At 46.4% G+C, this 24,453-nt stretch overlaps 1 protein-coding gene across 5 annotated transcripts in view; it reads left to right on the top strand.

Annotated features, from left to right (window-relative positions):
• EXD3 (exonuclease 3'-5' domain containing 3) overlaps nucleotides 1–24,453 on the top strand; it is a 470,687-nt gene that overhangs the window by 106,418 nt on the left and 339,816 nt on the right. For all 5 annotated transcript variants that reach the window (XM_068248968.1, XM_068248969.1, XM_068248970.1 and 2 more), the window contains one exon: nucleotides 19,966–20,041. In XM_068248968.1, the coding sequence (XP_068105069.1) occupies nucleotides 20,014–20,041 (28 nt within the window). In that variant the 5' untranslated portion in view covers nucleotides 19,966–20,013. The remainder of the gene's footprint in view (nucleotides 1–19,965; nucleotides 20,042–24,453) is intronic.

Raw genomic sequence — 24,453 nt, 5'->3', positions numbered from 1 at the left:
CCAAGCCCGCTTCATCAGGCAATAAACGTCGGGACAAAACAGGATTTCGGCAATAGCAGGTGTAGCGCCTCAGGTGTGTGTGTGGAGGCAATCGAGCAGATAGATCCTCTTTCTGAACAGATAATGATTGGAGAGTGATCTATTTGCTGGCCATTATCGACCAGTGTATGGACACCTTAACTATAGCATTGTGCTGTTCGATGCAGTGCAACGCTATGGGCTGTTGATTTGTCGCCTCTCCCGACTCACGAACGATTGATATCTTCCATCAAGTGCAATCGTCCGAAAATCAATTGGATGATTCATTGGACTGCCCAATATATTGTTTTCTAGCAGATTCGATCACACTGATTGAATCTGCCCGATATCAACAGGAAAAATTGATAAGTATAAGGCTACCTTTAGTGGCTGTAGATAATGGCCCAATAGAACTATAACCACAGGTCCCTCTGTACCTGGTATTAATGGCCCGGAGCCCAGTGGTGCCGGCGGTGAGGACCCGGGCTCTGATCTTCCAGCCTGTACAATAGAACGGCACCTGCTACTCATGGACTTCCCACCAGTCTTCTCCGGTGGACCTGTTGTGAGCCACTGTCCTCCTGAGCTCAGCAGGCCTCCCTTTCATCTCCCTCCACTCCAGGGATGAATGAATGGGACACACTGTCTCTGCTACGGCTCCGCCAGCCAATCAGAACGTCCGCCTGAGTTTTGTAAATAAACTGCATCCTTGCTGCCAAGAGTAACGAGACCCTCGCCAGGCTGAGCTCTCTCTCCAGTCCCCGAATGTCACTTGGCCTCATTTCTGGGGGACGTTCCAAGAACAGATTGAATGCTGTTGTTTGGCGAATTGGCTGCAGAATTTACAGATTGGGGGGGGGGGGTGGAACGTATTCATATGCGAGTCAGGGAATTCAAAAATGTTTTGTGTGGATGCCTCTTACTCTTCCCAGCTGGGCATAGCTACTGTCAGGCAGAGTTCACTGGGGCATTACCACGCTACAGACACAGACGGGGGCCTGACTTACTATAGCCGCAATCAGCAGAGATCTGCAGCCACGCTGGGAAAATAATCCCATTTTCTCAAATTTTATTTACAAAAAAAGTTGTGTGCATTTGGTGCATAATATCCGCACATCAGATACTGATATTCTATTGTGTTTACAGCTTAAACCCTCTTGTCCACCTAAGGGCACTTTTACACTTAGGGCTCATACACGTCATTGATGCAGACTGGGCGTGCGATTGGTTCGCAATGCGCACGTTTGCACCTTGTCTGCGCCGCTGTGCGCTGGGCTGCTGATCCCATTCACTACAGTGAATGGGTCAGCACTGCGCTTGGCCAAAAAATGCATGCCGCAGTGCGATAGCGCATCAAACTGCAGCGCAGCGCACATGATCTAAATGGCAGAAGTACTGTCTATGCACTTCTGGCGTTCTTGCGTCTCGCGCTGACGAAATATGCACGGCAGCATGTATGATGTGAATGAGCCCTTAGGGTAGGAACACACTAGGCAGAATCCACTATGTACTATGGAAACCGCGTATGCGAATCTACTTAAAGTGAACCTCCAGACTAAAAATCTACTCAGCAGCACTGAAAAGGCTTGGTGTTTCTTTCACAGTTTCACAGCATCAGAATGTTTTTCTTATAGAAGTCTCATTTTTAGCTGCATTTTTTTTGATAAGCTCCGCCCCATCAAAGAAAACTGCCCGGGCTTTTTTCCCCTGATGCTGTGCAAAGCATGATGGGATTTCCTATGTTGTTCACGTTGCCTAGCAACTGGGAGGGGTGATCAGGACACAGGGCAGTTGGAACTGTGTCTCATGCTCCCATTCACCTCCTTTCAACCAAAAAGATGGCTGCCCCATGAAATCAAACATTTGCCTGTTCTTTTAAAACAGGGTGGGTAAGTGATTATATTACCTATATTACCAACCACTACGCCACTGTGCTGCCCGTTTCTCCCTCTACTGACTGAGAATCAGCCGTTACCTCTAGCGACCTGTCTGCTTTAAAGAGAAACTCCGACCAACAATTGAACTTTATCCCAATCAGTAGCTGATATCCCCTTTTACATGAGAAATCTATGCCTTTTCACAAACAGACCATCAGGGGGCGCTGTATAGCTGAGATTCTGGTGAAACCCCTCCCACAAGAAACTTGAGTATGTACTCCTGGCAGTTTCCTGTCTGTGAACCTTGCTGCATTGTGGGAAATAGCTGTTTACAGCTGTTTCCAACTGCCAAAAAAACATGCAGCAGCTACATCACCTGCCAACAGTAAAAATGTCACCATGTAATAAATGTCAGAATGTAAATCAGGGATTTAAAGGACTTTACAATGGGCAAACACTGACTAAATCATGTATACATAATTATTGTAAAAATTAATTAATAATTACATTATTTTCACTGGAGTTCCTCTTTAAATGACCTGATTACAGTGTCTTCTCAGTTCCACGCCGTTTGTAGATGTTCTGGGATGGGTAGCTGATATATGCTGATGGGGTCCACAATGGCCTCACATGTGGTGAATTCTTTTTTTCCCCCACACATCGTTTTACGGTAAACCTCTGAAACATTGGGGTGCGTTATTCCGAGCATTGCTATATGTAAAGCGTTTGACTATTCCTCCCTCTTAGTCACGGCTGGTGACCTGCCTGTTCCGTGACCTGATGACCGGGTCAGCATTACCGCATGGAAACTTGTCACAGCTGACAGGATAATTGTCTTATTCTATCAGCACTACCACTGACCATGATTTCCCTCCTGGGAGCGTCATTATGCTGCATTTACAGAGGAATTAAGCTTTTTCAGCCCTGGAAACAGACACCTCTTTGTCTTAGTGTGAAAACCTAAAGGAGACCTCCGACCCAGCTTCCTGTACGGGCCGCGGGAAGGTAAGCGTATAGATATGTGGATCAGTCACCTCCAGTTTTGGGCTTGGCAAGCGGCTGGCACTGAAATGCTCCCTGTCCTGGGAAACTTAGGCCATGGCGCTGGCCTTGTGACCGCATGGATCGCCAATCACCTGACGGCCTGCAGAGGGCAGCGCGGGAAATTCGCATGTAAGCCAGAATGAATTGAATCTCATCGACCATCTTACATTTGTATCTGTTAAGGTGACTGTACATTAGTTTAGTAAATGATCGCCGGCGATCAGCAAACCACAAAAACGCCAGCTGATAGCGCCTGGGTGAGAATGGGGCCTTAATGTGATGGATAGCTTCACTGACCAATAGGGATGCTCAGGAGCTCAGCCCTCTGTATTCTCAGGTAGGGGTGGTCAATAGTAGCGATGAGCTCCGCAGAGCTCACAAGGTTAGTCCCTGGTGTCTGGAACTAACCTCCTACTGCTGAAAGACACGATATTTGACCTGAAGAAGTGGCTTAAGCCTCAAAATGTGTTGTCTACAACTCTACAAGTACTCCCGTCGTCCCTGTGTTCTTTTGTCTCCACAAGTTTGATCAGTAATTGGCCAATCAAAATTGAAGGTGTGTACCAGACTTTAGCAACAGTACTGTGTGTGCTCTGTTATTGTGTGCGGTTGTACAGCAGACAAAAAAGCACAACGTTTCTGGCTACATGCCCTTTCTCAAGTGCTTAACCATCTGAACAAACTTAGACCTTCATATAGACACACACATTGACACACCCCTCCAAAGCATTAAGGGGCGGGCACAAAACTTTTCCAGAACATTAACCCTTACTCCTGAAAGGACAACCAATTATCATAAGAAGCACTTTAAACTGAAGTCCTCGTTAAGGCCACTGGGGGACTGCGTCCCCAACCTGTCCATCCACCAAGCCTCACGCCGCAACAACGCACTCCTAAATTCTCTACCTTCTTGGCGCTGAACCACTTCGAGTACCCGCCATCGAAGCTGGTTCACACCATGATTAAATTCCGCGAAATGGCGTGCGAGGGGATATTCCCGTTTTTTCTCCTCATCCTTTTTCTTTTTACACGCTTGAGGGTGGCGAATGTTGCTCTTATGCTCGTTGAGTCTAGTTTTAATGTCCCTTGAGGTCTGGCCAACATAGGACATCCGTTGTTGCGGCATGAGGCTTGGTGGATGGACAGGTTGGGGACGCAGTCCCCCAGTGGCCTTAACAAGGACTTCAGTTTAAAGTGCTTCTTATGATAATTGGTTGTCCTTTTAGGAGTAAGGGTTAATGTTCTGGAAAAGTTTTGTGCCCGCCCCTTAATGCTTTGGAGGGGTGTGTCAATATGTGTGTGTCTATATGAAGGTCTAAGTTTGTTCAGATGGTTAAGCACTTGAGAAAGGGCATGTAGCCAGAAACGTTGTGCTTTTTTGTCTGCTGTATAACCGCATACATTATTACAATAAACTCTGAAGATTCGTGCCAGGGTTGAGTCCGGAATCGATTGATTGTGTTTGGACTGGATTATGATTGGAGGCTTGATGGACCTCCTACGATGATCTGTTACTCCCCGAGATTAACAGAGTGATTCCTGAGGTCTGTGGACAACCCCCGTTGTCTCTGTTGTTGTGTGAACACATTAAATTTCGATTGGCCAATTTTATCACTTCTTGCTTCCATGTAGTAGGAGAGCTCACCTACATAGTCTTCAAAATCTGTTGGCTCTCACAATAAAAAGAGGTGGTAAAATTGGCCAATTAAAATTGGATGCGAGTACCTGGCTTTAGAAATCCAGCTTATTTGAGACATTTAAAGAGACTCTGAAGCCAAATAAAATCAATGCTTTTAACTTCTATTAATGTTAAGCACTATAGCTAGTGCTAAAACGCTGCATCCCCGCGGGAAAACGAGGGGTTTATACCCCCCAAATCCTCTGTGCAAAATGCGGGGAGTGCTTCCTGATTGAGGCAGAGCTTAGGGCTGTAGCTCTGCCTCTTGGCGCGTCAATCCCTGCTGATCGCCACCTCTCCCCGCCCCTCTCAATCTGCCTTCACTGAGAGGGGCGGGGGAGAGGCGGAGATCCGCAGGCAGATTGACGCGCCAAGAGGCAGAGCTGCAGCTCAAAGCTCTGCCTCCAACAGCAGCAAAATGCATGACCAAGAAAGTCATGGATATTGCAGGGGGGATTTGAGGGGTATAAACCCCTAGTTTTACCGCGGGATGCAGCGTTTTAGCCCTAGCTATAGTTCCTTAACATTAAAGGGAACCTAAACTGAGAAGGATATGGATTTTACCATTTAAAATAATACCAGTTGCCTGACTCTCCTGCTGATCCTGTGTCTCTAATACTTTCAGCCACAGCCCCTGAATAGACATGCAGATCAGGTGCTCTGACTGAAGTCAGGCTGGATTAGCTGCATGCTTGTTTCAGGTGTGTGATGCAAACACTACTGAGGCAACATAGGTCAGCAGGACTGCCAGGCAACTGGTATTGTTAAACCAGCCGGGCGGTATGGACGAGCTCAGCTCGTCCATCACCGCCAGAGGCTGCCGCTCAGGCCCTGCTGGGCCGATTTTCATGAAATAAAAAGCAGCACACGCAGCTGGCACTTTACCAGCCGCGTGTGCTGCCTGATCGCCGCCGCTGTGCGGCGATCCGCCGCGAGCAGCGGCGAAAAAGAGGGTCCCCCCAGCCGCCTGAGCCCTGCGCAGCCGGAACAAATAGTTCCGGCCAGCGCTAAGGGCTGGATCGGAGGCGTCTGACGTCAGGACGTCGGCTGACGTCCATGACGTCACTCCGCTCGTCGCCATGGCGACGAAGTAAACAAAACACGGAAGGCCGCTCATTGCGGCCTTCCGTGTCACTTTTGGCCGCCGGAGGCGATCAGAAGAACGCCTCCGGAGCGCCCTCTAGTGGGCTTTCATGCAGCCAACTTTCAGTTGGCTGCATGAAATAGTTTTTTTTTTATTTAAAAAAACCCTCCCGCAGCCACCCTGGCGATCTTAATAGAACGCCAGGGTGGTTAAAAGGAAACATCCATATCCCTCTCAGTTTAGGTTCCCTTTAATCAAAGTTAAAAGCATTGAATTTATTTGGTTTCAGAGTTTCTTTAAATAAAAGTTATACAATATATACAACAACATTTGTAAAGAGCTTTTCTACCATAGGACTTACCATAGGAGCTTTTCTACCATAGGACTTACCATAGGAGCTTTTCTACCATAGGACTTACCATAGGAGCTTTTCTACCATAGGACTTACCATAGGAGCTTTTCTACCATAGGACTTACCATAGGAGCTTTTCTACCATAGGACTTACCATAGGAGCTTTTCTACCATAGGACTTACCATAGGAGCTTTTCTACCATAGGACTTACCATAGGAGCTTTTCTACCATAGGACTGTGCATAGATACAGCCAGGTCCACAAATATTGGGACATTGACACAATTCTAACATGTGTGTCTCTGTATACAACCACAATGGATTTGAAATTAAATGAACATGATGTGCTTTAACTGCAGACTGTCCGCTTTATTTGAGGGTATTTACATCCAAATCAGGTAAGGGCCGGTTCACACTTGCATTTTTTTCCGGACCGGATCCGGAACGTTTACTGTACAAACAGAATGGACGAGATTGGATCCAATGATAACCTATGGATCCGTACACATCCGTCCGTCCCACCGGATCCGTTTCCTTCCGGATTTTACATTATTTTACATTCCGGGGGCCGGTCCGGAAAAATGCTGCAGACCCTATTTTTCCGGAACGTTGTGCCGTGCGGAACTGATCCGGAAGGTTTTGCAGCTCAATAGGAACTAATGGAAAATGGAAGTTGACGACACCTTCCTATAAAAACGGACCTTTCTAGCCCTCTCCCTGTATGCTTTCTATGGTACAGCGGCCATCTTTGTTTGCTGACACATGTGCCCAGCAGGGTTTGACTAGGATTCCTCCCAGTTCCTGCTCGATTATTTGGAGAAGATGGCAGAGATCTGACCATACAGCATAGAGGACCTGATTGTACACGTAAATACTGTATCAGAAACGATGCTATTCCAAGCCAGAAGCTGTATAAATACACTGGATCCGTGGTCCACACAGCAGTCTCTGTCTCCAACGATGACGTCCACACAGCAGGCTCTCTCCAACAATGACCACAGTGCATTTCCACACCTTCCAGACCCCAGGTATATATACATCTTATCTCTTTAAAAAATGGAAACTGATCTAAAACGTATACAGAACGTATGAAAAACCGGATACAAACTGAAGGGAGCCGGACCGGAACGGACTTCAACGGATCCGTTTCATCTGACAGTTTGGGCTGCAAACGCAAGTGTTAACCAGGCCTAAACCATATACAAAGGAAGACACGGCACTCAGGAGCTGTGTGCAGCAATAAGCTGTATTAGGAGCAGGCGACATCACAGCACGTTTCGGGCGGATCCCTTCCTCATGATGGACAATGACCCACAGCATACTGTAAAAGCAACCAGAGTTTTTGAAGGGAAAGAAGTGGAATATTATGCAATGGCCAAGTCAATCACCTGACCGCAATCCGATTGAGCATGCATTTCACTTGCTGAAGACAAAACTGAAGGGAAAATGCCGCAAGAACAAGCAGGAACTGAAGACAGTTGCAGTAGAGGCCCAGGGGCGTAGCAATAGGGGGTGCAGAGGTAGCGACCACATTGGGGCCCTTGGTTTAGAGGGGCCCTCAAACACAGTATTAGCTCTTTATTGGTCCTGTCCTGATAATATTCACTTCTATAGTTGATTTAAAGGGACACTTAAGTAAAAAAAAAATGTTTTACTCACCTAGGGCTTCCAATAGCCCCCTGCAGCTGTCCGGTGCCCTCGCCGTCTCCCTCCGATCCTCCTGGCCCCGCCGGCAGCCACTTCCTGTTTCGGTGACAGGAGCTGACAGGCTGGGGACGCGAGTGATTCTTCGCGTTCCCAGACACATTAGCACCCTCTATGCTGCTATATGGTATATGATATATGCTGTAGCAGCATAGATGGCGCTATTGTGGCCAGGAACGCGAAGAATCACTCGCGTCCCCAGCCTGTCAGCTCCAGTCACCGAAACAGGAAGTGGCTGCACGCGGGGCCAGGAGGATCGGAGGGAGATGGCGAGGGCACCGGACAGCTGCAGGGGGCTATTGGAAGCCCCAGGTGAGTAAAACTCATTTTTTTTTTACTTAAAGGGATACTGTAGGGGGGTCGGGGGAAAATGAGTTGAACTTACCCGGGGCTTCTAATGGTCCCCCACAGACATCCTGTGCCCGCGCAGCCACTCACCGATGCTCCGGCCCCGCCTCCAGTTCACTTCTGGAATTTCTGACATTAAAGTCAGAAAACCACTGCGCTTGCTTTGCCGTGTCCTCGATCCCGCTGATGTCACCAGGAGTGTACTGCGCAGGCACAGACCATACTGGGCTTCTGCTATACACTCCTGGTGACATCAGCGGGAGCGAGGACACGGCAACGCAGGCGCAGTGGTTTTCTGACTTTAAAGTCAGAAATTTCAGAGGTGAACTGGAGGCGGGGCTGGAGCATCGGTGAGTGGCTGCGCCAACACAGGATCTCTGCGGGGGACCATTAGAAGCCCCGGGTAAGTTCAGCTCATTTTCCCCCAACCCCCCTACAGTATCCCTTTAAGTGTCCCTTTTAAATAGTAGTGATCATTACCACACGGTTTTCCATCCCCTTCTTGCACCTCTAACACTGTGGTTATCCTTGATTGGTTTTGGTGTGTTGTATGAATTGTTCTCTGTAGCATGCTTGGGGGGGCCCCAATGCTAAACTTGTTAGCTACTCTCTGTAGAGGCCTAACAGAGCATCACCTGAAACCCAGCGTCTGGTGATGTCTATGCGTTCCAGACTTCAGGCTCTAATTGACTGCAAAGGATTTGCAACCATGTATTAAAAAGTGAAAGTTTGATTTATGATTATTATGCTGGCCCATTACTTTCGGTTCCTTGACAAGAGAGAGGCACATATGCAAACTGTTGTAATTCCTACACCGTTCACCTGATTTGAATGCAAATACCCTCAAATTAATTCAGATCAATGCAGGCTGGACTGTGTTACAGAGGAAATAGGTGTTCATAAATGCCGGACTAAACAGGTGGCTTTTCAGTTTGGAAATGCTTCCAGGGATGGAGATGTCCTGATTGGGTGTGGCAGGAAGTTCCCAAGTGTAGGGGCAGCATGACAGACGGCTCTGTCTCCAAAGATTTTGAGGTGGACTCTGGGGGTGACCAAGTTATTAGATCCTTTGGAAGGCCTGTATAGAGTACATTGCAATATTCCAGCCACAATGTTTAAAAGCTAAAACACAATATTGAATTAGAGTCCAAAGACTGCACAGAAAATATTGTTACTTTTATTCTTTGCTGGTCCACCACATTTGCTCATTTAAGTGCCTGAATAAGGATTATGTGCCTCTGAAATTGGCTGTGAATGTCACACTTAGCTGTAAATCATCGACTATCCTCAGTCTTGAGTGACATATTTATAAACTTCTCCTTTTTGTCACTTAGTTGTCATTGATCAATGAATTCTGTCATCTCTAGTTTTCTGGCAGGAGAAATCCTTGCAGTAGATCTGATCACCTCTGGTCTGGAGCTGGGTCAAGTCAGGCCAGTCTTCTCTAGAGGAGTCCCAGCATATGGCCCGATAGTTGGGTGTCTGACCGTCCATCCGCTGCCCCCTCCTCTTGTGGTTTGTCAATGGCTTGACTGGGTGATGGACACTTTGACACTCTGCTGTGAATAAGTCCCCAAATGGCTCACTTTCCAGCAGGCTGTGCTTCCTGGGACGTGTGTGTCACATTACTCCCCCCCCCCCCCCCCATTGTACAGAGTGACTCTCAGAAAGGGCTTCCCCCCAAGGAGGGTGCCGGGGAGGTGGTCTCCTCCAGCTTGGCTTACAAAGCAGCTTGGTGTAACGTTGAGCCGGTGGTCCGGGGAGTGCGACAGATGATTCATTCTTGTGGAAGGGGGGGTTGTTAGTCAAGGAGGCATCACCCAGCTGCCAGATTGAGGGGGAAGAAAGAGGGAAGAGTGGGACCATCTTGCCAATATTTACTAAGCGTCAGTCACACTGCCCCATTGACAAGAGCGCTGTTTAATTAGGCGAGGCTTGGGCAGCGGATTACTTAACACAGACGTGGCTGCGCAGGCATCTGCAGGAGAGTCGCTGCATTAGCATGACTGTAGAGGCCTCCCCACCAATCCCGGTAAAAATATAAGGGTAGCAATTAGCAGTTTCCTTTTGTACGTGGCGTCCTAAGGCATTCAGCTGAAGCCTCCGAGTAATGAGAGCCACATACCTCTGTGCCAGGGCAGGGGCCATGAGAAAGTGCTACCTTATTATGGAACATACCTGTCAAACTCTGGACCTCAGGCCAAATCGGGCCTGCAGTGCCATAAAAATTGGCCCACAAGCACCTGAGCACTAACCCACAAGGTAGAGGGGCCAATAGACACCAGGGAACTGTAAAGGAAGGGGGGGGCAAAAAGGGGACTGTATAGAGGAGGGGGTGGGCACTAGACACCTGGGACCTATATAGAGAAGGGAAGGGGGCCATTGGACACCAGGGAACTGTATATGTGAGGGAAGGGGCCACTAGATATCCGTGAACTGTATAGGGGAGAGAGGGGTTATTAGGAACCAGGGAACGGTATAGTAGAGGAAGGGGCAACTAGACACTAGGGAACGGTATAGGAGATGGACGTGGGTCATTAGACACCAGGGAACTGTAAAAGAGAGGGTGGTTACTAGATACCAGAGAACTGTATAGAGGAGGGGGACCGCTAAACACCAGGGAACTGTATAGGGGAGGGGGACTGCTAGACACCAGGGAACTGTATAGGGGAGGGGGACTGCTAGACACCAGGGAACTGTATAGGGGAGGGGGACTGCTAGACACCAGGGAACTGTATAGGGGAGCGGGACTGCTAGACACCAGGGAACTGTATAGGGGAGGGAGTGGGCCATTGGACACCAAGGAACTATATGAGGGAGGGCCACTAGACACTAGAGAATGGCATAGGGAAGGGAGGGGTCCACTAGACACCAAGGGACTGTATAGGGGAGGGAGGGGACCATTAGACATTCAGGGTGGCCCACGACTTGATCCCAGTTTTCAATTTCAGCCCACTTTGTATTTGAGGTTTTTTCGCTGTAGTGGTCCTTTAAAGGGAACCTGAAGCGAGAGGTATATGGAGGCTGCCATATTTATTTATTTATTTCCTTTTAAAGTGTTCCCGAGGCAACATGTGATATGAGATATACATGTGTAAGTACAATGCAAAACATATCAGGGCTGTGGAGTCGGTCCAAAAATCCACCGACTCCGACTCCTCAGTTTAGGATTCCACCGACTCCGACTCCGACTCCTCTAATTTGCATATTACAATTTTGTTGATTAAAAGTATGTAACATGAAATTCGTCTCTTAACTGCCAACGCTTAGGAATTTTACAAGACAACTGAAGTGAGAAGGATATGTAGACTACTATATTTATTCCCTTTAGACTAAAACTAGTCCTTGGTAAGAGTACTTGTAAAAGGTACAAACCGGAACAAAGAACATCTATCAGGCCCTAGGCAATGTAAGTGTGGGTACATGTAAGAATGATGTGCAGGTACTCTGCAGGGGAATGAGGAGATTGTAAACAGACAACACCTCTGTGTTCAATGTGGACAGCATTCTCAGTGGATTCCTGCAGCTCTGTGGGGAGTGCATATGTAGAGTATAGTACTACTGTGTAACAAAGTAAACCTGAGACAGATGAAATTAAAGTTTTATACATACCTGGGGCTTCCTCCAGCCGCCTTCAGGATAATCAGTCCCTGTATGTCCTCCTCCACCACCTGGATCTTCTGCTATGAGTCCAGGTACTTGAGCCAGTCAGGCGTAGTGCGCATGCACACACTCCGCCGCCAGGAGCATACTACACCTGTGCAGCACTATTGCGCAGGTGCAGAATGTTCCTGGCTGTGGGAGCGGCATGCGGCCGGACAGCGCTGACTGGCTGAATTACCAGGACTCATAGCAGAAGATCCGGGTGGTGGAGGACAGCGAGGGACTGATTAGCCTGAAGGGGGCTGGAGGAAGCCCCAGGTATGTATAAAACTTTACTTTTCATCCGTTTCAGTTACCCTTTAATTTGTAGTCACCAAACCAAATTTTAATAACATATCACATTATTTGATTTCATCAGCAAAGGGAGTGCATACATTTGCATAAATCAGCATCAATGCAGAATTATTTCCATCTCGTTGACAATCTCTATTAGTGACACAGCTACACATCAGGCTTTATTCTTACAGCATAGATGTTATTTAGTATATATAAGAGATTCCTGTGTACACATCATATATACAGTCACAATCAGATATGTATATCTGACCTTAAAAATACGGGGACTGTTTTATTGAAGCAGCACAAGTAACTAATTTTGACTGGTTTATTTCATTTTTGTGGACTAAGCACAGCTATTACTGTATATATACTGTATATATACATTATTTTTAATGACTATTATCTGAGAAATAGAACATTTTATCATATTTTCTATTTTAATTACAGTTACAAATTCATTAGGAGTCGGAGTCGGAGTCGGTGCATTTTTTCCCGACTCCGACTCCAGGCACCCAAAATTGCCCGACTCCACGACTCCAACTCCACGACTCCGACTCCGACTCCACAGCCCTGAAACATATATTACCGGTAATAATGAGGCTGTTTTAATTTTTTTATTTTGCTGCCTGAAATGTATTTTTAGGCATGCAAGTGACAGCTTCTGTGTTGTCTGTTGTCGGGAATATAGTAAACATCACTAATAAGCAAATTACAGCCATACAAGTTTTCCTGGCGGAATACAACTGCAAGGGGAGAGATTGAAAAAGGTCAATAGTTCATGTATTTTTTTTTACTGAGGGACACTTAATAGGCTGCCACTGAGCAGAGACAATAAAACATGCAATATAGTTAGTAAATGTTAAATATAAAATAAAACCATGGGATGTCTAAAAAAGTCATTTAGGAGTAGAAGGATAAGCACAATTGTTTATCTCATTGTTTCTTGATTTATTTATTTATTTTTCACATTGTGTTCACATACTAGTTGCCTGGCTGTCCTGCTGATCCTCTGCGTCTAATACTTTTAGCCACAGACCCTGAACAAGCATGCAGCAGATCAGGTGTTTCTGACATTGTCAGATCTGACAAGATTAGCTGCATGCTTGTTTCTGGTGTGATTCAGACACTACTGCAACCAAGTAGACCAGCAGGGCTGCCAGTCTACTAATTTGTTTAAAATGAAATAAATAAGGCAGCCTCCATATAGTTCTTGCTTTAGGGCTTTTTAACAACAACAACAAATAACATTTGTAAAGCGGTTTTCTCCCGTAGGACTCAAAGCGCATAAGCATGGCTCAGACCAATAATTGGTTGATTGGTAAATCGTGGTACAGAGGAAGAACTCTATAAGGCCGGAAATGCCTGGCTAAACGGGTGGCTTTTCAGTCTGTATTTGAATAATTCCAGGGATGGGGCTGTCTTTACTGGGTATGATAGGGAGTTCCAAAGAGTAGGGGTAAAATAATGACAGCAAACGCCTCTGCTTCTCCCAGGGAATTAGGTGGCAGAGTTAATTAGTAAACAAGAGTAAAATACACATTCCAGGAGCAGACAGTAGCAGATTGTATACATTACTTAATTGTTACATCTAATATTTTATCAAAACAAATGAACTGTTTAAATAAGCAGGAGGAATATACAAATAAAATGTGTGTCTATGTACAATAGAACTGTTTACATTAAAGCTATAATGTATGAAAGTGGATAAATTGTGTATTTGTTCACCTTATTTTCCTTTTACAATGCATAGAAAATAAGGTAATAACAAATATTAGCCACAAAAAGCCTAATTTATCCTGAAAAAAATAATATATAGATCATTAAGTTGTGATAATCATTGATGAAGTTATTGCCAAAGTAATCACAGCTGAGCTGAACTGTGAAAATGACCAGGTAGTGAAGTGGTTAAATAGAGTATATCAGAGCTATAACAAAACTGATCTCAGGCCTAGTGCACACCAAAAACCGCTAGCAGATCCGCAAAATGCTAGCAGATTTTGAAACGCTTTTTCTTATTTTTCTGCAGCGTTTCAGCTAGTGTTTTGCGGTTTTGTGTAGCGGTTTTGGTATAGTAGATTTCATGTATTGTTACAGTAAAGCTGTTACTGAACAGCTACTGTAACAAAAAACGCCTGGCAAACCGCTCTGAAGTGCCGTTTTTCAGAGCGGTTTGCGGTTTTCCTATACTTAACATTGAGGCAGAAACGCATCCGCAATCCAAAATCTGCAGCAGCCCGGGAGTATGCGTTTCTGCAAAACGCCTCCCGCTCTGGTGTGCACCAGCCCATTGAAATACATTACCCAAGCGGATCCGCACCCGCAAGCGGATCGCAAACTGCAGCCGAACCGCTCTGGTGTGCACTAGGCCTAAGTGCTGTTTTTTTCATTTAAAATAATTCATGATGTGATCAAAACTCGGCACTACTCAGACTGCTGAAATCTCAGCGTCCTGAACTCTCTCCAGTACTCCATGATCCTCTCCTCCTACCTGCTGTTCTGTTTTTCTTGTTTACAATTTCTTTTTAAAGTTTAAATAGAAGGAAACCATCACTGGATTTATCAGACACGGTGATCAAGAGACACACGCACACTCCTGTTGTATATACTGGTTTTTCTTGGTGACCGTTCTATCCATGTGTGGTGGGCACTAATTGCAAAGATGAATTACATCACTACCTTTTCCACCTTATAATATTAGTGTATGTGGTACTGGGGCTTGTCCAGCAGAGGGCAGCAATGCCTAGCTTACTCACTGCACTCTTTTCAGTATTTAGCACATGGTAGGTATTCCATATTAAGTTGTAAACACATCCTGCAGTGTAACATTATATTTCACAGCTCTAGCAACCCTCTCATAGTCATTGCATGCATTTTCCATACAGTACATATTTTTGTTTTGTATGAAGTTTATCTGCATATAGTCTTTTCAAGCCAGCCCTATCAAAGCTTCTAGACTAAAGCTAAATAAAGAGGCACTGTAGAAGAATTATTATTATTTACTATTTATATAGTAGTGAAATCTTCTGCAGTGCTGTACAGAGTATATTCTCTTGTCACTTAAAGGGACACTATGGCAAAAAATCGTAAAATATGTGCAAACCTAGACAAATAAGAAGTACGTTTTTTCCAGAGTAAAATGAGCCATAAATTACTTTTCTCCTATGTTGCTGTCACTTCCAGTAGGTAGTAGAAATCTGACAGAAGTGACAGGTTTTGGACTAGTCCATCTCTTCATAGGGGATTCTCAAGGATTTATTTATTTTCAAAGGCACTTAGTGAATGGCAGTTGCTCTGTCCAACTGCCAAAAAACTGTGTAGCGAGCAGGGAAGCTGGACAGCGTCATTGTTTAAATCCTTTTTAGGGAATATCTTTATAAAGAAGGAAAGCCTTGCTGAGAAAATTCCTATGAAGAGATGGACTAGTCCAAAACATGTCACTTCTGTCAGATTTCTACTGCCTACTGTAAGTGACAGAAGCATAGGTCAAATGTAATCTATGGTTCATTTTACTCTGGAAGAAATATACTTATTTGTCTGTTTGCAAATATTTTACATTTTACAATTTTTCGCCATAGTGCCTCTTTAACTGTCACTCGGAGGAGCTCACAATCTAATCTCTGCCATAGTCATGTCTGTATGTATTGCAGTCTAGGGCCAACTTACGGGGGAACCCAATTAACTTAACTGTATGTTTTTGGGATGTGGGAGGAAACTGGAATGCTTGGAGAAAACCCACACAGATGCTGGCTAGGATACAAACCAGGGACCCAGCGCTGCAAGGCCAAAGTGCTAACCACTACGCCACTGTGCTGCCCATTAGAATGCAGACAATGATTCAGGATACCCTTTCTTACATTATGCTATCCTGGTTTCAGCATCAGAAGCACTTCCTATATCTATATATACTGTAGCTGTATATCGGTATGTAGCCCCGCCCTTCCTGTGATGCTTAGCTTAGGCTGTTTAGATATGTGGAATTCATCTCCCAGAGCATTTTGGGAGACCAGGCATTAGTCTCAATAGCTTTGGAATTCACGGAAGCAAACATTCCACAGAGCTGCACCTGCCAGTATTAAAGTGGATTCGAGATAAACTTTTACTCATTGTATAATTTTGTTCCTTTCATATAGTTTTATATGGCATTCCTCAAGCCAAATACTTTTTTTTTAATACCCTAATTTGCTATAAACTAAACAAGCCTCGCCCACAGCTTCTCCAGAGAGCCTTGGCACTGTAGCAAGGGCTTATGGGAGCTCAGTCTGGGCAGGAGGAGAAGGAGGTAACTAGCCAGAGATTTCAGAGGCAGAGGGGAGGAGGGAGCGGGAAAGGGAGTGAATTTGTCACAGGCTGAGGGCTGGAGATGCTATCAGCTTTCCTGTATGTAATGTGACAAACAGAACATGGCTGCCCTCATTGTATCACAGGAATAAATAATCATATTCTTTTGAAGCTATTTGCAGCTAGATATGCTGTGTAAATTTTCAAAACTTTAGATAAGCTGTATAGACAAGTTACTTGTTAGAGTTAATTTTTCATCTCGGATCCGCTTTAAAGGTTTTGCCACCAGTGATTAATTTCAGAATGGAAATCGGGGTCAGGAAAGATTTAACAATGGGCAAACACTGACCAAATTATTTATAGTTGAATATTGTTAAAAAAAATTAAAATAAAAATTAAGCAATTTTATTCAATACATTATTTTCTATACATTTCCTCTTTATATCGTACATAAAAATCTGGCAGCAGGTCATTGAATTGCCTTACATGCGTTTTGCGGTGCGCAGCTCTGCTTCATCGGAGGCCATATGGTTTGGATGCTTATTTTCTTAATAAAGTTTCCTGCAATGAGGAACACAACTTTTTGCACACTTTAGGGTCAACAAATGCATGAAGTTTCCTAGCATCCGAGCAGCAGGAAAAGATGAGATCTACTTACCCTGGGCTTTCTCCAGCCCCTGGCAGCTGCTATCTCCCTCGCCTCAGCTCCGGAGTCCTGGGATCCCCTTCGTTTCAGATGCCAACCTCGTTGCTTTATAGTGGGGATTGTCCCTTTTATAAGGAGAGGGCCAAAAATACAAAAGTCCTTTTAACGGGTGATCCACCACACCCAATTTCAACACTTGTTTCTTATAGAAATGACTATAGAAGAAGATGCTGTAGCACAGTCTTGCAGTATGAAACTTGATATAACTTTATTGGCACAAATACAAAAAGTTCAAAAAATCAGCACATTCGTAAAAACTTTTTATCTGTAAGAACAATCTCCATAAACCATAGAAAAGGACGGTCATGAGACTGGTATATGATCTGGCTTGATGTAGTAACTAATTAATTCAGGCAAAGACACATTCGTTTCGGGCTTATTGTGTGCCCTTCATCAGGCCAGAGTGTACATAAGTAACTCTATAGGGCCCAGTCAGCTAAAGAACCAGAATATGGAAGAAAAAATGGTATCTGCACCAACCAGATGCTATCACACTATCCCAGTGGCAGGCAACAGAAATGTGCACTCCCTGCATAGTGTCTGTCTGAGTCACACATCTGAAACAAGGATGCAACTAATCCAGTCACACTTCAGTCAGAGCACCTGATCTGCTGCATGCTTGTTCAGGGTCTATATTGTAGACTATAGATATATCCAGGGGAATAGCTGATCTGTCCAGGGGAATAGCTGATCTGTCCAGGGGAATAGCTGATCTGTCCAGGGGAATAGCTGATCTGTCCAGGGGAATAGCTGATCTGTCCAGGGGAATAGCTGATCTCTCCAGGGTAATAGCTGATCTGTCCAGGGGAATAGCTGATCTGTCGGGGAATAGCTGATCTGTCCAGGGGAATAGCTGATCTGTCCAGGGGAATAGCTGATCTGTCCAGGGGAATAGCTGATCTGTCCAGGGGAATAGCTGATCTGTCCAGGGGAATAGCTGATCTGTCCAGGGGAATAGCTGATCTGTCCAGGGGAATAGCTGATCTGTCCAGGGCAGGGGTCTGCAACCTTTAAGACATAAAGAGCCACTTGGACCCGTTTCCGAAAAGAGAAAAAAACTGTGAGCCGCAAAACCATTATAAAACAAATCTAACACTGCATACATTGTTTCTTACCTTACAGGATCAGATATGACCCCAATATGCACAAATCGTTAGCAGATATGACCCCAATATGCACAAATTGTTAGCAGATATGACCCCAATATGCACAAATCGTTAGCAGATATGACCCCAATATGCACAATCCTTCAGCAGATCTGACCCCAATATGCACAAACCTTCAGCAGATCTGACCCCAATATGCACATCCTTTAGCAGATATGAAAAGAAAAACCCATTTACTCACCTAGTCAGAAGACCTCCTGTCACGATCTCCTCCTGTCCCGACCTCCTTGTGGCGCGCAACTCCCACAATCCTCTTCCTTCCCGACGTCACGTCCTGCCTGCATTACACTGCAGGGCTATGGGAAAATGGCCGCCCTAAGCCCCGTACTGCACCGGTCCGGCGGCCTCTCTGATAGGCTGCCGGCCAGCGGCAGCACACGTCACTCGCGCGCCGCAGCCACTGACACACACTACCTGAGCCGCGGCCTAGGAGCCGCGGCAAAGGTGAAAAAGAGCCGCATGCGGCTCTGGAGCCACGGGTTGCCTACCCCTGGTCCAGGGGAATAGCTGATCTATCCAGGGGAGTAGCTGATCTATCTAGGGGAATAGCTGATATATAGAGATGGCGCGAACGGTTCCCGGCGAATTTCGGTGGTTCGCGTTCGCCCACGAATGCGAACTTTATGGCGTTTCGATTTGCCTCCTATATTACATCATTAGGGTCAACTTTTACCCTCTACATCACAGTCACCAGGCACATTGTAGCCAATCAGGCTACACTCCCTCCTGGAGCCACTCCCTCCCTTATAAAAGGCAGGCAGCATCAGGCATTGGACTCACTCATGTGCCTGCATTAATTGGAGAAGGGAAAGCTGCTGCAAACTGTCATAGGGAAAGCTTAGGTAGGCTGTTGTAGGCTTCTTAGCTGGCTCCTTGCTGATTGTTATTGCTAAAAAAGCACCCCTCAACAGCTCTTTTGAGAGCTAATCTTGTTCTTGTGATCCAATTTTTTTTTGTGTGTGTCCCACTGACACTTGTGTTGCATAGACAGCCTTGCTAATTCATACTGTGTGTGTGCCACTGCCAGGCCCAGCACATTCAGTGACTACATGTGTGTGTGACAGGTGCACATTGTAATACCCATCACTGCATATACCTACCTGTTGTTCACTGTGCACCCACCTACCTACGTGAGCGCACGCAGTGTCACTGTGCCTGTCCGGTACCTGTCTGTGTGTGACAGGTGCACATTGTAATACCCATCACTGCATATACCTACTACCTGTTGTTCACTTCAGTGCACCCACCTACCTAAGTGAGCACACGCAGTGTCACTGTGCCTATCCGGTACCTGTCTGTGTGTGACAGGTGCCCTGCACGTTATAATACCCATCACTGCATATACCTACTACGTGTGCGCTGAATAATTATGCACACCCCACTTTTTTTTTTTAATGTTTGGAATTGTGTATGATTTTCGTTCCACTTCTCACGTGTACACCACTTTGTATTGGTCTTTCACGTGGAATTCCAATAAAATTGATTCATGTTTGTGGCAGTAATGTGACAAAATGTGGAAAACTTCAAGGGGGCCGAATACTTTTGCAAACCACTGTAACTAGGGGAATAGCTGATATAACAGGGGGGATAACCTATATCTAGGGGATTGCATCTTCTTAGCTTCCCTCTGTGTTCTGCTTTTAGATTTCTTTTAGTCCAGTATATCAGTTGCTTTTGTGTTTCTGTGACATAAGCCAATACCCAGAATCCTCGCTAATATATACGAATTAATGTATTTGTAACGTATCCTCTTTTTGTTACGGTTACAGATATTCTGCACGTTTTGAGCCCCGGGCATCGGTTGTAATACAGTAAAGATGGATCAGGAAGTGGGCGGAGAGGAAGGTGAGTGTTCAGTGTAATAAATGACTTGCCCTGTAATAGCAAGTTTTCAGTTAAGGGCTGGTTCACTCATGCTTTAAAGTGGACCTGTAGCGAAAAAAAATGTGCCCTAAATTATTACTCACCTCAATAGAGGGAAGCCTCTAGATCATACATGTCAAACTACGGCCCGTGGGCCAAATCTGGCCCTCGGAGCCATTAAATTTGGCCCTCAAGTAGTTTCCCCATTTTGCATTATGTTTAGCCCTCTCTAGACCACCAGGGAAGCTATATTGGAGGTGAAGCCCTAGAAGACCAGGGAAGCAATATGGGGGAGGTAGGGGGAAACCACTAAACACTAGGGAACTGTATAGGGGAGGGTGGGGGCCTCTAGACACCAGGGAACTGTATAGGGATTCGAGAAGGGCTATTAGACACCAGGGAACTGTATAGGGATTGTAGGGGGGCCGTTGGACACCAGGGAACTTTATAAGGCAGGAAGGAGGCCAGCAGACATTGAGGTTTGCCCACGACTAGGTCCCAGTGTACAATTTCGTCCCACATTGTATTTGAGTTTGACACCCCTGCTCTAGCCCATGCAGCTGTGTGCCTCCCTCTCCCCCATGCAGCTGTTCAATGCTTATGTGGATCCGAGATGAGGCTTTTCCTCTGGGCCGATCTAGCGCTGTGTATCCCGAGCGAGACCGTGCTACTGCGCAGTTGCAGTGTGGCCGCGTTTGTTCTCGTATGGGAGCGCGGCCCTGTGCTCCGCGGGTCCCAGTGCTGGAACGGATTGTCTGTCCCTTTAATGGGACGGATTAATGTCCTGACCGGCAGCATTTTCCCGTACGAGCCGGTTTACGCTTGTTCAAACAAAAACATACCAGTTAGGAAGGTTTTTTTAACCTCCATTCAGCGCAGAAGGGCATCCTAATTTTAAAATAATATTAGAAATAGAATCCGCTTCCACTTGTTAAAAAAAAAAAAAAAAAAGAGATGGATCCGCTTGTCGCATTGCAGCAAGCAGAGCGCAGAGTCCGAACTTAAGTACAGTTATGGGCTGTCAGCAGCATGCAGCCACACAGAGGATGTAACTGTAACGTCCTTGGTCCCAAAGGGCAGTGGCGTAGCTACGGAGCTCTGGGCCCCGATGCAAGTTTTACACTGGAGGCCCCCAAGCACTGTATACATAATAATTGATACGGCGCACCAAAACCTGCCAATGGCAAATACATTGTCAGAGGTGCAAGAAGGGGATGGGAACAGTTTGCTAATAATTACCACTATTCAAAGTATCTATAGAAGTGATTATTATAAGCACAGGGCCAATAGAGATATACTATAGTTGAGGGAGGGCCCTTCAGGGCCCCTCTGGCTTAAAGACCCCTATGCGGGCAACCTCTGCAACCCCTATTGCTACGCCCCTGCAAAAGTGGTTAAAGATGAAGTTTTGGGGGGTGTCCTGGCTAATCACGTACCTGATCCGCTGTAAGCCGGACGCCCCGCCCGTCCTCTGCAACGCAGTCACAGCCATCTTTGGAAACCTCTGCCTGCGTTACCACTTGCGTTGCCGCAGCATGCAGCTAACACCCCTTCCCTGCTCAGCAGCCACCAGTTAGGCTGCGGCTGGCAAGCTGGGGGGCAGCAAAGCAGATGGGGGTGGCAGAGATCCAAAAAAAAAAGCCATGGTTGCAATTCTGAGGGGGCTGGAACGATTGATTGAATCATGCCGGATCAGGTAAGTAATTCACCCAGAAATGCCTCTTCTTGCATCATTAGAGGCCCTACCTTGCAATTTTCCTATGACTGGCAAAATTAAAAATTTTGCCCAACCAGCGAGCTCACAAGGTGGGTACGAGTGTGCGATTCAGTGAACAAGGCTTTGCGATGCTTGGCGACAACGACCATCACGGCAGATCTTTAAGATTTCCGAAGACTCCTACGCAAAGTGCCGCAATCGTTTGACCTCTCGTTTGTGCCTGTTATGTGCTGCTGTCATCCCTGGATTTCTACTCTTTACTGCCCAAGGCCACTGTCACCAGCCCCCTCTTCTGTATAGGTAGTGAGATGACCCCTCCCTCTTCCCTCCAGTATAGGTAGCCAGATGACCCTCTCTCCTCTAGTATAGGTAGCCAGATGACCCCTCCCTCCTTTCCCTCCAGTATAGGTAGCCAGATGACTCACTTAATTCCTCCTTTTCCCACCCCCCTTTCAGTATAGGTAGCCAGCTCACCTTCACAGTGCAGCAGCCATCAGTGTCACTAATTTCTCCGCTCGTCTCCAATGCAGAAGCTTCCTCTTTCCCTCTGTCTCCAATGCTGCCCAAGTCCATAGCCGCCCGCTACAATGTAAACGTGCACAGAGAGCAAGGTGGCCCCTGCACAGGTGGCTAGCAGCAGAGTACCACGGTCAGGCGCTCACCTGATCTCCCTGCACGATCTGCCCAGACATCCTGCTCACCAATCTGGCGCAGCTCGGAGTAGATCCCACCCTTCAAGCATGAATCAAGGACTTCCTGACAAACAGAACGCAACAGGTGAAGCTCGGCAACTGCTACTCCAGCGTTAGAACCACTAATACAGGGGCTCCACAAGGCTGTGTACTGTCACCACTATTGTTCTCCCTCTATACCAACAACTGCATATCATCCGCGGACTCTGTGAAAGTCATCAAGTTTGCAGATGACACCACTATCATCGGCCTTATTGGTAGCAACGGAGAGCATGAGTACCGCAGCGAAGTCGAAAGAATCTGTAACTGGTGCAGAGACAATAACCTAGTACTCAACACTGCAAAGACTGTTGAACTAGTCGTAGACTTCAGGAGGAACCCTCCCCCCCTCCCACCTGTATTCATTGGGGGTACCGAAGTCTCTAGTGTGGCATCCGTGCGGTTCCTCGGCACGACTCTCACTAACAGCCTGAAGTGGGGGCAGAACACCACCAAAATTCAGAAGAAATCTCAGCAGAGGTTGTTCTTCCTGCGCCAACTGAAGAGATTCGGCATGCCCCGGAAACTGCTAACAAGCTTCTATACTGCCACTATAGAATCCATCCTCTGCTCCTCAGTCATTGTCTGGTACGCGGGCGCAACGGCCAGTGACAAACACAAACTGCAGAGAGTCATAACTGATGCAGAGAGAATCATCGGGTCTCCTCTTCCACCTCTTGATCTCCTCCACTCCGCTAGGACGCTGAAGAGGGCCACGGTGATCTCCCGTGACCCCTCCCACCCAGGCAGTCGCTTCTTCAAGCTCCTCCCATTGGGCCGCAGGTACAGGACTATACCATGCAAAACAACCAGACGGAAGAACACCTTCTTCCCCCAAGCGGTTCGGCTGCTAAACTCCAACCTCCCCGTCAGGCCCGCCTACCGGCTGCTAAACTCCAACCTCCCCATGTCAGGCCCGCCTACTGGCAGGCCCTAGCGGTGGTCTCTCAGTCAGGTCTCGCTATCGCCCTTGTTCTCATTGCCCAAGGACTGTACGGGGGCCACCATCATCATCATTATTATTATTACTATTATTATTATTATTATCAATATTATTATGGGACTGCTCTTGCACGGTCAGGAAGAAACACTAAAGAACGAACCGGGTCTGTCATGTATACCGTTACTATTGTTGTGTATCTTGTCTTCTTATACTATGTCTATGCCATGTGTACCACAAATAATTCCGAATATAGCTCTTGCTGTATTTGGCGAAATAAATATGATTCTGATTCTGATTGCAGCATTTGCAAGCTTGCAAATGTTGCACCAGTTTAGCCTGCTGCTTTGGTGCCCTTCTTCCTGTGGTGCCCTAGGCCATGGCCTAAATCCAGCCCTGGCTGTCGCGTGTTCTCATGGGCAGGAGGATGGATTGGGGAACCCCATTCATCAGGGGAGGCGTCACTGTGAGTTTCCGCGATTCATCATCAGGTGAGTATAGAGCTTAAGACAGAGCCTAGTATGACAGGCAGACTTGTCATACACTTTAGGTACTCTTTATGCCGTGGGAATCCGGCCATGTATGTGACGCGCGAGCCGTGAATCTGTTCTTTTGGGGGGTTTTCGGGATGTGCTGCAGGGACTCTTGTGAAGTGTCAGGATGTAGATGCTTATAAAATGTTCCTGTTATATATAGATGGGGGGATAGTTCAGGGTCAGGCTGGGAACATCCTCTCAGAGGTCTATCTGTTTACTGTAGACCAAGTCTGGCGCTTAACCCAGAGGTGGCTGATTGATCATTTATCAGTGCTAATGTATGTGTGCGATCAGTCACAGATCAGATGTGTTTACTGACCCCGTGGCCTGGAGGTTTAGCGGAATTTAGTCTGTGGTTCTTCCATCTGTCCATCTCCCCCATCCATCCTCTCCTCTCTCCCTTCCCTCGGCCATTTTGTCGGTGTATCTCCTTCCTGTTCCCCGAGGGGTGCTAAGCTGTGCTTGTCACT

This window comes from Hyperolius riggenbachi, chromosome 8, assembly GCF_040937935.1.
Source record: "Hyperolius riggenbachi isolate aHypRig1 chromosome 8, aHypRig1.pri, whole genome shotgun sequence".
Lineage (NCBI taxonomy): Eukaryota > Metazoa > Chordata > Amphibia > Anura > Hyperoliidae > Hyperolius > Hyperolius riggenbachi.
Note: the sequence above shows the minus strand (reverse complement) of the source record. Positions and strands in the feature narration are given on the sequence as shown.